The 13,037-nt window shown below is 44.1% G+C and overlaps 1 protein-coding gene across 3 annotated transcripts in view; it reads left to right on the plus strand.

The window, feature by feature from the left end:
- Mdm1 (Mdm1 nuclear protein) overlaps positions 1-13,037 on the plus strand; it is a 59,073-nt gene that overhangs the window by 29,533 nt on the left and 16,503 nt on the right. For 2 of the 3 annotated variants that reach the window (XM_021658386.2, XM_021658387.2), the window contains exons 1-7: positions 1,329-1,465; positions 2,416-2,530; positions 5,429-5,799; positions 6,821-6,955; positions 9,057-9,215; positions 10,310-10,401; positions 10,480-10,579. In XM_021658386.2, the coding sequence (XP_021514061.2) occupies positions 1,448-1,465; positions 2,416-2,530; positions 5,429-5,799; positions 6,821-6,955; positions 9,057-9,215; positions 10,310-10,401; positions 10,480-10,579 (990 nt within the window). In that variant the 5' untranslated portion in view covers positions 1,329-1,447. Of the gene's footprint in view, positions 1-790; positions 1,241-1,328; positions 1,466-2,415; positions 2,531-5,428; positions 5,800-6,820; positions 6,956-9,056; positions 9,216-10,309; positions 10,402-10,479; positions 10,580-13,037 lie in introns of those variants that run through there. The other variant, XM_060378104.1, reaches the window with a different exon arrangement.

Below are 13,037 nucleotides of genomic sequence, written 5' to 3' on the forward strand. Positions count from 1 at the left end.
AAAGGTTGATGTGAACCTCCTAATGTTTTAAAGAGGTGTATTTTTTTTTTTCAGTCAGAAAAAAATGACAAAAGTAACAAGTAAATTCATTATTCCTGGAAGAACCCTGACAGCCTTCTCTCCAGACATCTGTCTGCCTTGATCATCTTCTTTTCCTCTTCTTGCAGTTGTAGTTTTCAAAGCCAAGTCTGAAAATTCCTCCTGAACCTACCTGTTCTAATCATCTTTACCCTCAGGGTCAACTCTCTGATTCTAACTTTTCATTCATGCTTCTCATTTGGAAAGTGAGCCCTGGACACAGTATACTATCATTGACTAAATATATGTACCTCCTTTTCAAGTATGTCTGGGCAGTTTCTTCCCTGAGTTTTAGTTTTGTTAAGAAGTATTTATGATGATGGGCAATAGCCCATCAAAATCAAACAGAATTTTAATGTATTTTTTTTTTCTCCAAGACTGGGTTTCTCTGTGTAGCCTTGACCACCCTGGAACTAACTCTGTAGACCAGGCTGCCCCAGAACTCACAGAGATCCCCTTGCCTTTGCCTCCTCAGAGCTGGGGATTGGTGGCACTCGCCTTTAATCCCAGCACTGGGGAGGCAGAGCCAGGAGGATCTCTGTGAGTTCAGGGCCAGCCTGGTCTACGATGGAAGTTTTATTTTTTAAAAAAGGATGAGAGGAGAAAAAAGGTCCAAGGACTGGCAGCTGCGATTCACAAACATGTTTTTCTTTTCCTCTCTCTAGTCCCCGGTATGAGCTTTTATTTTATTTTATTTTTTTCTTCTCTGAAGGGGGTCAGAGGGTGAAAGAAGAACATCATTAAAAGAAGACAGCAGCTGCCTTTGCGATCTTCCTGGAACTTTATTTGACTCTGTCTACATCGGAGGTGCTTTTGGACCTCTTCTTTTGGAACCGAGGCTAGGATGACGCTTCTGTCAAGCAGGCATTCAGCCGGGTACTCCTGTACGATTTCCTTTAGGAAAAAGACACTCTGGGTTCCGTCGTGCATTCTGGAACGCCAGGCACGACTTCGCTTTGTGTGACGTCAGGGACCTGGAACCGGCGAAGCGGGCTCCGTCGGCTTTCGGCCACCCGCACTCGCCCCGCAGCCGCCTCCAGGACAAAGCTCCCGCGGGCCCCGCCCACCGCAGCTCCCGCGCCCTCATTGGCCGGCTCTCGGCCCGCCCTCAGGGAGCGGGGCGCTGCCCTCCCGAGCGCTGGTTGGTCTAATCGTAATGACGGTAAGGGCTGCCATTCGTCTTCGGGTCTCGAAAATGGGCGGAGCGAGTCGGGAGGGCGTGGTGGGAGGGCGGCGCGGAGTGCGCCGGCGCGTAGTCGGGGACGCCGAGTCCGGGATCCTGCTAGGGAACCAGTGTTGTCGCCCCGCCCCCTCGGGGCTTTTAGTCCCGTTAACTGCCGGCGGGGCTGGGTCCGCAGCGCAGGACGACATGCCGGTGCGCTTCAAGGTGAGGCCTGGAGCTCAGCGGCGGGTGGCGGGGACCCCTCTGGGGTGGGTGCGTGGCGCGCCGCTGCGGCGCCGAGCCTCCTGGCTGGAGCCTGTGCGGGGCCGAGGATGCTCCGGCCCGTGGCCCGGCGCGGCGGTGTGGGCGTGGGAGAGTTCGACGGGGACCTGACGGCATCAGTCTGGTGCGGAGGCGGAGGGAGGGCGCTGGACAGTGGGACGAAGGGCTGCATTCTGTGTAGGGCACCTGTGGTCCCTCTGACGTTTAGCATTCAGGCCCCCTTTCCCCGCAAAACTTTTAAAAGTACGCCTGTCGTCTAAAGGCTTGGGAATCGGGCCCTCGGTGCGAGGAGAGCGCGAGTAGGTATGCAGCTTGCATTCCTAGCTGTGCATCTGTTTTAGGGTTTGTTAACAAACACTCCAGGTAGCTGTCTGCATCTAGCATCCTTTTGCGCAACAGGTGGCTATAATGTTCCAGTCACCACCCCCCCGACTCGTTAATTCTTAAGGGACAGAGTGGGAGGGGAACTTGTCTTTGTCTAATTGCCCTTTATTAAAAGGAACTAGGAGTACTCTATAATATTATGCTTTTGATAGGGAGCTAGGTTAAAACTGCAGTGATGAGGGCTTTTCATTTGCCACTACACTTCATCAGCTGAGCTTCGGAATTAGGGAACCAGCTAAAGCGGAGCCTCCTTGAGTGTCAGACTCCTGCTTCCATCGGCCTCAGCTGGTTGTGAGGATTAAAGGGCTACTTAGCTCAGAGCTGGGTAAATATTAACCATTATTAAGGAGATTGTCTGCGTTTAATTCTCATTCTTAGGCCTTTCAACACTCTTTGGAGGCTGAGAAGATTTTTTTTCCCCCTTTTCTTTCTTTCTTTTTTTTCTTTCTGATGCCGGATTTTAAAACACTGTTCATCACGCTGTGCTCAAATTGTGCTTTGCATTTCAGGGGCTGACTGAATACCAGAGGAACTTTCTGTGGAAAAAGTCTTATTTGTCAGAGTCCTATAATCCCTCAGTGGCGCAAAAGTACTCATGGGCAGGACTTAGGTCGGATCAGTTAGGTAAGTTGAGCAAACAAATGGCCATTACAACTTGAATAAACCTTGGGTTATGGTTACAAAACAATTAAAATCCACTGGTCTTGGCTGACGCCATCGTGTAGTTGGCAAATATTTATTGATGCTATCCTGTGATCTCAGACTCCCTATGTACAGGAAAAAAAAAAGAAACTCCATTAATAAGGCATTTCAGGTAGCATATAAAATTGCATGGTTGAAGAGGGGGGCGGAGGGGGATACACTTGAGACTGGTGGTTCTGGAAAAGGCCCTCGTGGGGATGTCTGAGCTGGGACCTGAGAGGGCCAGGCCTGGGGGAGAGGACCCCCAGGGTCTTGAAGAGTGGAAGCGAAGATAAAGCAGCTTGTCCGGGTTCAGAGTTAGTGCAGAGGCGTGACTTGAGCTCCCTTGTCTCTTTTAGTCAGAGTCCATGCGTTCAGAGATCATGTTCTTCCTGTTGCATGTGCTTCTTCCCAGACCTCAGGGCGTCTGAGCCCTGGGCTGAGGTTTTCTAGAGCACATTGAAAAGAATGGACTGGCTTTATTGTCCCTGCTCTGTTTCTCTCTCACTAGATTATGAGATCTACAGCAGCAGCCTCCGTCTTCTTGAGACTTTTGGAGCAGGGTACATTTTGAAGGAAGTAATGGTTTGGGGAAGTGGAGGTTAATAGGGATTTTAGGTAATCATAAGGAACAGTACAAGAATTTCAGGCTGTTCAGTGGGGGTAGGAGGTTTATACAGAACAGCAGCAGGCTTATCTAGGACTGTCCGTCTGTCCATTCTCTCAGTACCGTTGCAACCCCATTACTGGGGGCATTTGCCGGAGCTGGGAGTACAGAGGTCCCACTGAGCAGAGAATCTTACTCTTTGATTTTTCTCCTTACCAAAATCTCAACCCTATGCCAAGGCAGAAGTCTAAAACTGGTTTTCCAGTTTTTTTTTGTTGTTGTTGTTTCGTTTTCATACTTCCTATAGTAATTCAGGGGGGCTGGAGAGCTGGCTCTGCAGTTAACAGCACTGGTGCTCTCGTAGGGGACCCAGGTTTAGCTTCTGGCACCCACGTAGGAGCTCACAATATCTGTAACTGAAGTTCCAGAGGCTCTGACTTCCTCTTCTGATCCCCGGGGAGACCAGTCATGCATGCAGTATACCTACACACATGCAGGCAAAACACTCATGCACATAAAATAAAGAATTAAAAAAAAAAAAAAGGGATTGAGAGGTAGAGCATGTGCCTGACTTATGCGAGGCCCTGGGTTTGATCCCCAGTGCTCACCCCCGAAGTTAGGAAAATGTTGTTAACCCTTCCCATGTTAAAATTAATCTTCCGTTTTTTTCTAAGCTCTTAGAAATAGTTTCAGTGGGTGCGTATTTTGGTAGAGTGCGATGTCTTATTTGTTCCAGCTTTTGAACTGCCACCTTGGCTCATCCAGTGTATAGAAAATGTTGGTTGTATACTTTGCAAAGCCACCCACATCAGCACACTGGCTTGCCAAATTGGAGTGACTTTCTATGAAAAAAGTCTAACTTTGTTTTGATTCCAAGGTAAGGAGCATAAATGCAAGGCCCATGCCAGCTCTCCATACCTGAACTTTATGGGTGGATGGAAAAGCATGAAATGGTGCTGCTGTTCCTTTCTCATCTTCAGTCTGTGCCTCTGTTTTCTTGGGGCACAGTGTCCCTTAGGAGTGGCTTGTACCTTCTTCCCCCTTCCCTGAGTTCTTGTAATCTGCCGTAGTGATCCAACCCAGCCAGGCCGTCTGAGCTGTGGGCCTGTCTTTTGTAAAGTCGAAGGGGGACTGCGGTAGGCTGCAGTGAATAGATGTACAGAAAACAGATAGGTCAGTGTCAAGCAAGAGCACACATGGAATTCAGGATCTAGAAAATACTCCTTTCACTCACCCACCCCCGAGATGGCGCTGTGTGCCTGTCCACTGAAATCTATTAGTCTAGGAAACCCATAAGCATGGACCCTTGCGTCCATGGCAGGAGGCTCAGAGGGAGATTTGGGAGTGGTGGCTTTACCTCATGTCAGCTTTTCTGTTGTCTTCCCCACTCTTCTGCTCTGTCTTACTCCTCCTCAGGCGGGAGCAGCCCTCTTTCTATTTAAGGAATGGCCTGAAGTAGGACATTAGCCCCGCACTGTTGCAGAGTTCCACTTACCTCAGGAGAAGGCTGAGGTCCTGTGTACTCCTGCTGGACAGAGATGTAGAGAAATTGTATCTTAGCTCTTGTTAAAGGAGCCATTCTTTTTAATGCTCAGGAAATCAAGGCAGAGGGAGACCCAAGATCTAGCATGGTGACATCTCATCCCTTTCATCTTGGTCTGTTCTGCATAAGAGAAGCTTTGTGCAAAGTTCCCCGTTGGACCGGCCAGGGCTTATTGTTCTGCTAAGTAGCACAGGAAAGTAACCAGAAACTGAGGCACGGGCCAGGCAGGTCTCTCACCTTGTGATCCCTGTGACTTGTGTGAGAATAGCTTGGACATTGTGACCTCAGTGCTCAATTTTAATACTGCTTTAAAGCAAAATAAATATTTGATGTTGAAAACTATGCCTAGTTAGGTTTTAATAATCCTGAAATCTGGAGGAATTTGTGTGTGTGTGTGTGTGTGTGTGTGTGTGCATGAGTGCGCGTGCACACACACACACACACACACACACACACACACACAAGCGTCTGTGCATACCACAGGGCATGTGTGGAAGTCACAGAACAATTTTTGGGAGTTGGTTTTTCTTTCTACCATGAGGGTCCTGAGGACTGAACTCTGGTTGTCAGGCTTGGTGGCAGGCACCATCTTGCTCTCAACTGAATTTTAAACTCCATCTCAGGTTTTATTAAAGGCTCTTCTTGGCTGTAAACTTTGGTAGTAGCTAATTTTACATTGTATGTTTTATAGGGATCACGAAAGAACCAAGTTTTATTTCAAAAAGAAGAGTTAGCTACCATGACCCTCAGATTCCAAAATCCCTGGCGTGGAATGGAGCCATCACAGAGAATGGGATGGTTGTCCTACCAGAACCCAAGACCCTCCAGACTCCAAAACCACAAGAGGCAGAGCAAAAAGAAGGTGCTAACCAAGGAGTTCTCTCAGTAGAGGCCTCCAGGGTTCCCAAGAGAACTCGTTCGCATTCTACGGACTCCAGAGCTGAAGGGGCTTCAGATGGCATGGAAAAGCACCAGGATGTAACAGGAAACCACGCACTGGCTAATGAAGCTGTGGAGCAGGCACCTTCTACCCAACCTCTTTCACAGAGTATAGATCCCAGGGTAGGAATAGCCACCACACTTTTATTCAAAAGTGTGACAGGCCTGATTGGTTTCATTGCTACCACATTGTGTATTTAAGGTTTTTCTTGTTAAGTGTTATTTTCCTTGTCTCGTGTCTCTGCTATAGACGCTAGTAGAACGTTACTGAGAATGCTCTATTCTTACAGTGTACTGGCTGTACTAAGATGTGCCTTCCCTGTGTGGGCAGCCTGCCTCTGGATTTTATTCATCAGAGACTAGCAGCCAAGCCCTAAGGAAGAGGTCAAGCCGAGACAGAAAGGCAGTAGGCCATTTCTCTGGCTGCTGTGCCCAGAGGACTTTACCTATCCTCATTTCACTTTCTCATTGTGTAAGAAAACAAACAATCTCAGTTGACAGCAGGAAAAGGGAAGAGAGTCCTGGCTGGGTCTCAAAGACCTTGCACGTTCTGTCCTCTTAGGTCATAGCTGGCCTGCAGCAGGTCCCCGCATGCACATAAGCAGAGGCTGGAGGGCTGTGTGTGGGAATCTGACCGGTTCCCACATTTCATTCTCCAGGCTGTTGCCCTTTTCCTAGTGTACTTCAACCATTGACTGGAACCCTGCAGCCATTTAGGAGTGCTGAAGGAGCATCCCTGACTTGTTGAGAAAGCCAGGGGATGTGGGGGACCATGGAAGGTGATGTGTGAGCTTGTTTGGCAGAGGGAAGGGTGGCCACAGAAGTGTGTGGGTAGGGCAGAGTGCTATGGTTTATTTTTTGATAGTAGTTTTGTTGTGAATGATGGTAGGAAGGAACTGAGCAATACATAATAGTTCCCTGACATTACTATTAAGAAAGGAATTTAAAATTTTGACAGTTTAAAAGTAATTACTTAGAAGTTAAAAGTTTGCCATACTACTGTATGCATATAGTTAACAACATTGTAAGGCACACTTAAAACTTAAAGGGATAAATTTCATGTTGCATGCTTTACAATTTAGACTTAAGCAGAGTTGGTGTAGCAGATTTTAATAGCTTTGAGTGGGTTTTTTTCCTCCAACAGTTGGATAGGCATCTTCGCAAGAAGGCTGGATTGACTGTTGATCCCTCGCATAATGCCTTGAGAAATTCTGAATATCAAAGGCAGTTTGTCTGGAAGACCTGTAGAGAAACTGCTCCAGTGTTTGCAGCCAATCAGGTAGTTTAACAGATGTGATGTATTTCTGAGTGTACTGATTTAGTAACGCAGATTTATGTGGACTGAGAGCTGACCAGGCCTGGAAGACAGAACAAGAGTTTTGCTAGATTCTCACTCTCTCTCATGATTTATAGTAGTAACATTATACTGTCCTATGCTGTTGACAGTCACTGTTGCCAGGTCCACTAAGCGAGAGGTAGGACAGTGAAAACGTGGGGGAGTGGTAAGTGTTCACACGCCAAAAGGCCTTTTTAGTTTATTTTTAATCATTAAATTGGTTATATTTTAAACTGTTTATTTGACTAATGTTTTGGCATGATGTATATATATTTTTAAGAAAGACAATTGCTTTGGATGTTTACATATTGAAAGTAGCACTAGATATAATTGATCCCTTGAATCAGTTCAAAAGGCACAAAGGACTAATTTTTGACAGATTTCATTATATTCTTGTGCAATTTTAATATTTTATTACCTTGCTAATACATACTCTGTTAATGGCTGCTGTTGTCTGGAGAGCGTTTAGACTCTGAATACTTTTTGTTCTTGACTATACTTTCAGCTCCATGTTTAATAACTCCAGAAACTTGCGACAGCTTCATCTTTTTCCTGATCTTAGTATTTTTTAATGAGTCTACATGTACCTTTACATGCTGTGAAATCATTTTGCCTGTTCTTGAGTGTCATTTATACTCTAAAATCTAAGGATGACTACATACAGCAGGGCAGTAACATCTGTGCTCTTCCACCGACACACTTGCTAAGGATCATGTACCTTGTGGCAGCTTTGTTTACTTGTTATCAAAATGTGTTTTAGGATCACAGGTGTAACACAAAGTGATGTGTTCTCTTTCTGTGACCTACTAAATAGGGTCAGTGCCTTTTCTGCTTGCTTGCAGGCATTCTCAGGTAGTAAGGCCTCCTAAAAGTATTTGTGCCTTGAAAATTGTGTTTCGTTATTTGTTGTATGGCACTTGACCTATAAGCCAGGGCTGATTCAGTCAAACCCTGCTTGACAAATTTTACACGCCAAAGCATTTTTCAGAAAAATTTTTTCATAGGATGAGAAGCATAATGAAAACAACAACAACAACAACAAACTGCTAGCAGTGTCTTTACCAGCAAGCCTATTGCTTTCATTAGTGAGGCTTTCAAAGGGCTTCTTTGGGAAGCAAATGCTCTTTGAAAGTTCAAAGCACATTGGCTTTGAGGTCTGTGGAAGAGCTCACTGGTAAGCTGTCAGCGCTCCTCGAAGGAGCCATCTGCTTTCGGTCAGGTGCCTTTTCTTGTAGGTTGTCACATTAATGTTTCAGGGAGTTGGAATCGTCTTGGCTGGAAGCCCTTGAGCTTGTGCTGTAGTGAGAGGGTGAACTGTTTGGACTGGGTCTGCACAACTGTGCTGGTCGGTGGTGCGAAGCAGGGTCAATGCATGGCTTCCCCAGCGCCCTCTCCTCCGTGGGATTCAATTGTCATCAGTGGCAGTGGACCAGCATGTGGAAACCATATCGAATATTATGGGCGAAAGAAAATATTTAAAAGAGAAATATAGTAATTCCTGGATGTCCTTTCTTGCCTTAATGAAAATGCTAAATAAGCAAGCAAGAGGCAAGAAAAACAAACAAACAAACAAACAAACAGACCCCAACCAGATTGAACATATCAGGCATCATCTTACATTCTTTCAGAAAAAGGGAAATTCTCACAAGGAAAGATGTAATTTGTGGAGCGGACAAAATACTTTAATAAAACTAATGTCAGTTCATATTGTGAAAATGCTTATCTCATTTATCTTATTACTAAACTGGTGAGAGGAAGCGGGAAACTCTGCAGAGGGAAAATCAGGTAAGGGGCATGGTCTATTATTTTTGCTTAAGTGACATTTTGATCATAATTGAACTCTTCAAAACATAGTAACAAGTATAGAAATTTGAACTTTGACTACTAATGACACACATGAAATTGCAGTAATACACAATTTTGCCTTTTTGTATACTATAATTCAACTTTTTATGAGTTTTTAAAAACAATTAAACACCTAAGTTCTGTATCACTTAATAACCAGCCAAAAACTCAACTGAACTATTTTTTTGTTTTTTTTAAGGCTTTCCGTAATAAAAGCGAAGTTATTCCACAAGTTAGGGGCAATACTGTCATCCACGAAACTGAATACAAGCGAAATTTCAAGGGCTTATCTCCCTCGAAGGAACTAAAGCTAAGAGAGCACAGCGGCCGTCTTGAGACACCAGCTCCAGAGAAGAAGGTATCCTCCAGCTTCCAACCTCTTGCAGACGGTTTCAGACTTGGCATATTTTCTTTTGTTACCTCCTGAAGCTCCCTGAATTCATTGCTAGCGTTAGCTCATTTGTTCACTAAATGCCAGGTGCTCACTGACTACTTACATGAGCCAGGTCCTCTGCAGGGCCTGAGGGTACAGGATGCAGACATGGCGGGGCTCAGTGGTGCTTAAGACTGCTGGGAGATGGACACATAATAAAGTTAGTACACCTTGGCCGTACTTAGCAGTGCAGCAGCTAAGTCTCCCCTGTCTAATGTCAACTGACTGGCCTTGCAGTAACATCCGCTGTAGGACAGCAGGAATGATGGAAACGTTATCTTAAAGTAGTAGCTGTGAAGCATAACACACATTTACCTTAAGGCAGAATTTTTATTATGCTAAATTATAGTATAATTCATATAATTTACTGCACTGAATATAAACACTTGCGTTTGTGTGTGAATTTGCAGATAGTCTAAGTTAGGACATTAGGCTACAATCATTGTAGATTATAGGAAAATGAAATAGTCTCCTGTAGTAAGTTACCTGGAACTTTGTGGCCTTTTAAAATAGGAAGTATATGACTAAAAGTAAAATTATACACCTGTGTGTGTGTTCGAACACATCCTCACACCCATGCCCATGCACACATACACATATGTGCTTGTGTGCACACATGTGCATACACACATACACACACACACATACATGGGTGTGCACACAGCACACACATACACTTGCTGTTGACCTATAATATTCTTGGGGTGGAACACTGTGATAACTTAATTAGCAAAACTTTAATTACTATAACACTTAGACATAAACATAAGGACTAAATAAAAATCTAGTGTGGTTATTTTCTTAATATTTAGATGGCATTTGTTAATCTTTAAAAAAAAACATAAGGATCTAAACTTGGTTTCAAAAATTGTTGATTTTTTTTCTTTAGTAGCTAAAACATCTAAAAGAAAAAACATAATAGAATCTCCACACCTACCTTTATAACATTTATGTTTTTATTTTAATATATGACATCTGTAAGCATTAAAGCTTAAATTATTTCCATTTCAAATAATAAGGCAGACGAGGCTTTAGAGTTAGAAGTAGAGATGGCGTCAGAAGACTCAGACCAGCCTCAAAAGCCTGTTCCCTGGAGACACCAAAGGCTCGGGTATGTATCTTATCAGGAAATGCTCATTTTTGGGTGGTCACCACGCGAGAATACTTACTTCTATTCTGTCTCTTGTAGAAAGGTGAATTCTGAATATAGAGCAAAGTTTCTGAGCCCAGCCCAGTATTACTATAAAGCTGGAGCTTGGATGCGTGTGAAAGACAACATGCCAGACCAGGTGAGTCTGTGATTTTACATATTGCCTCAATGGAGGAGAGTGCCGTGTTGCCTGTTTTCTCAGTTTTTCCTTATATGGTATCTTGATGCCTTAACCTTTTGTGAGTTGTGCTCATTGCTACTTGAAAGTGAAGTTTGCATCAACCTTTTATGAAAAGTAAAACCTAGACTGGCAATAGAAAAGAAGAATAACTTTAATATTAACCAAGGCATAGACATTTAATATGGGCCATATTTTGTCAAAACACTAGATTTTTTCCCCTGGACCATTATTTGTGATATGTGGCTGATAACGAGGTGTCTGAGCATCATTTCCTCCCCCCAGCATTTTTTTATTGTTGTGTATGTTGTGGTGTATGCATTATGTACACATGGCTGGGCACCTAGAGGCCAGAGGTTGGTGTCCCTCACCACCTTTTTTGTGACAGCATCTCTCACTGACCTCAAAGCTCACGGATGGCTTAGATTGGCCAGCCATTGAGATCCCCGGTTCCTCCTCCTCTACCTTCCAGTGCTGGAACTAGACTGGGATAAGTGGGCAAGCGCTTCACCCACAGAGCCATCTCTCCAGCCCATCCTCCTAATAGTAGCTCAGCTGTTGGCTCATGGTCAGATACTGACTTCACTTCCTGTTCAGCTGTCTAGATGCTGCGCTTTTGGGATCTATTTTTAGCAATAACTATTGGGTATTCTCTCGGAAGTCCCACATACTTACTCACGGATGTCTGTGGAGTCGGCCTTGAGCGTGGATGTGTATGCCACATCTGTCCATTACTGTCACTGCAGCATTGCTCTATAACATTCTTAAATGATTTCCTTCAATAACTGAATCTGTTGTACATTAATTCACTCTTAAGTTAATTTTTGTTTTTTGTAAAAAGGTCTGGCATTAGCTTCATAGCGATCCTCCTGCCTTAGCCTCTCCCATGTAGGTATTACAGGCATGTGTCGTGATGGCTAGTTGGCACGTATATCTTTTTGGCTTGGTGGTTGTTGTGACTAGAGGACAATTAGGACTTTGACTCTAGATAAAGAGCCACATTTGAGAGACACCCTGTAATCTGACAGATGTTGTGAGGACCAGGTATAGCATTACTTCTCATTTGGGGGTCATGAGTTTTGAGAAAAAAAAATTTTCCCTTAAGTTTTCTGAATTTGATTTTTCTGAATGTAAATTTTAAATGATTTAGTTCAAATTGGGAAAAATAATTCAGTAATGAAAACATTCATCTTTCAGTGTTTAGATTGTGTGTGTGCCTGTACCTGTGGAGGCCAGAAGAGGGTGTTGTATTTGTATCTCTAGGAACTGGAGTTATAGTAGTTGTGGCCACTTAATGTGGGTGCTGGGACCCAAACTCTTGTACTGTATAAGAGCAGCAAAGGCTTTTAGCCTCTGAGCCATCTCATATATATATATATATATATCCTGCCGTTAGGTGTCATTACTGTGTGGGTGTTTAGTTGGGAGTAATTTATTCCCATCCTTTGTAGTGACCTTCAGCCATTGGTCTTAGGGACTATTTCTGGAGTCCACACTTAATTTTTCCCTCTTGCCCATAGAATACCTTACTTTGAGAGATGTCAACCTTCTTCAGTTTTCATCTTAGCATAGGATTATACACATTTAAATGTAAAACTGAAATGTTAGCACTGACATTCTTTAGGAAGGATGGCTGATAAGGAACTGTGAAAGCATTGGATTTTATATCTCATTAATAAATAGAACTGAATAGTTATACTGAATGTCCATAAAGTGTCCGCTCCTCATCCTTTCTAAGTAATTGGTATCAAGTGGATCTCTGTATACAGAGGGCTCTTCAGCATTCTCTTACTCATTGAGCAATGTGGATAGTACTCCCATGTGAACAGGACGTGGCCTCCTTGACTGTTTCCACTGCTCAGCGCTCAAGGTCTCATTTGTTGAGTAGGGCACAGATTGTGCCAGTGCTAGGATGGTACAGGTTGGCTTCCTTTGCCATTGTAAGCCGGTTGAGTATGAGAGTTTTGAAACTCTGGTTGTCGTTTCTCTCTGCTGCTCAGTCTGTACTCTAGACAGGTATAGAATCAGTGTTTGAGTGCTGATTGCCCCTCCCTGCTGCAGGGTGGTAGGTTCGTGGAGAGAACACAGAGGAAGTGATTCTAAGGCTTGCAGCTTTGATGTAGGTGATGAACCGTTTGTTACACCAGCTGACCAGGTCTCCTAGCCATGCAGAGTGCCCCCCTCCCCCCCAGTCACTCAGCACATCGACACCAAATGTCTTGGTTCTGCTGTTGCTGCAAAAACTGCTGCTGCTTTTTTTTTTTTTTTGGAAATATATTGAGTTTATAGCACTGATGAGTGCACATAGCTCATGTTGGCAGTGAAGAAAGTAGGATGTCAGATTATTCTTTCGGATATTTTCAAGGGTTGGGTAAAGCTGTCTGCTGGAGTTGTATGGCTTCTCATGCTAGAGAAGGTG

Source organism: Meriones unguiculatus, chromosome 2 (assembly GCF_030254825.1).
Source record: "Meriones unguiculatus strain TT.TT164.6M chromosome 2, Bangor_MerUng_6.1, whole genome shotgun sequence".
Taxonomy (NCBI): domain Eukaryota; kingdom Metazoa; phylum Chordata; class Mammalia; order Rodentia; family Muridae; genus Meriones; species Meriones unguiculatus.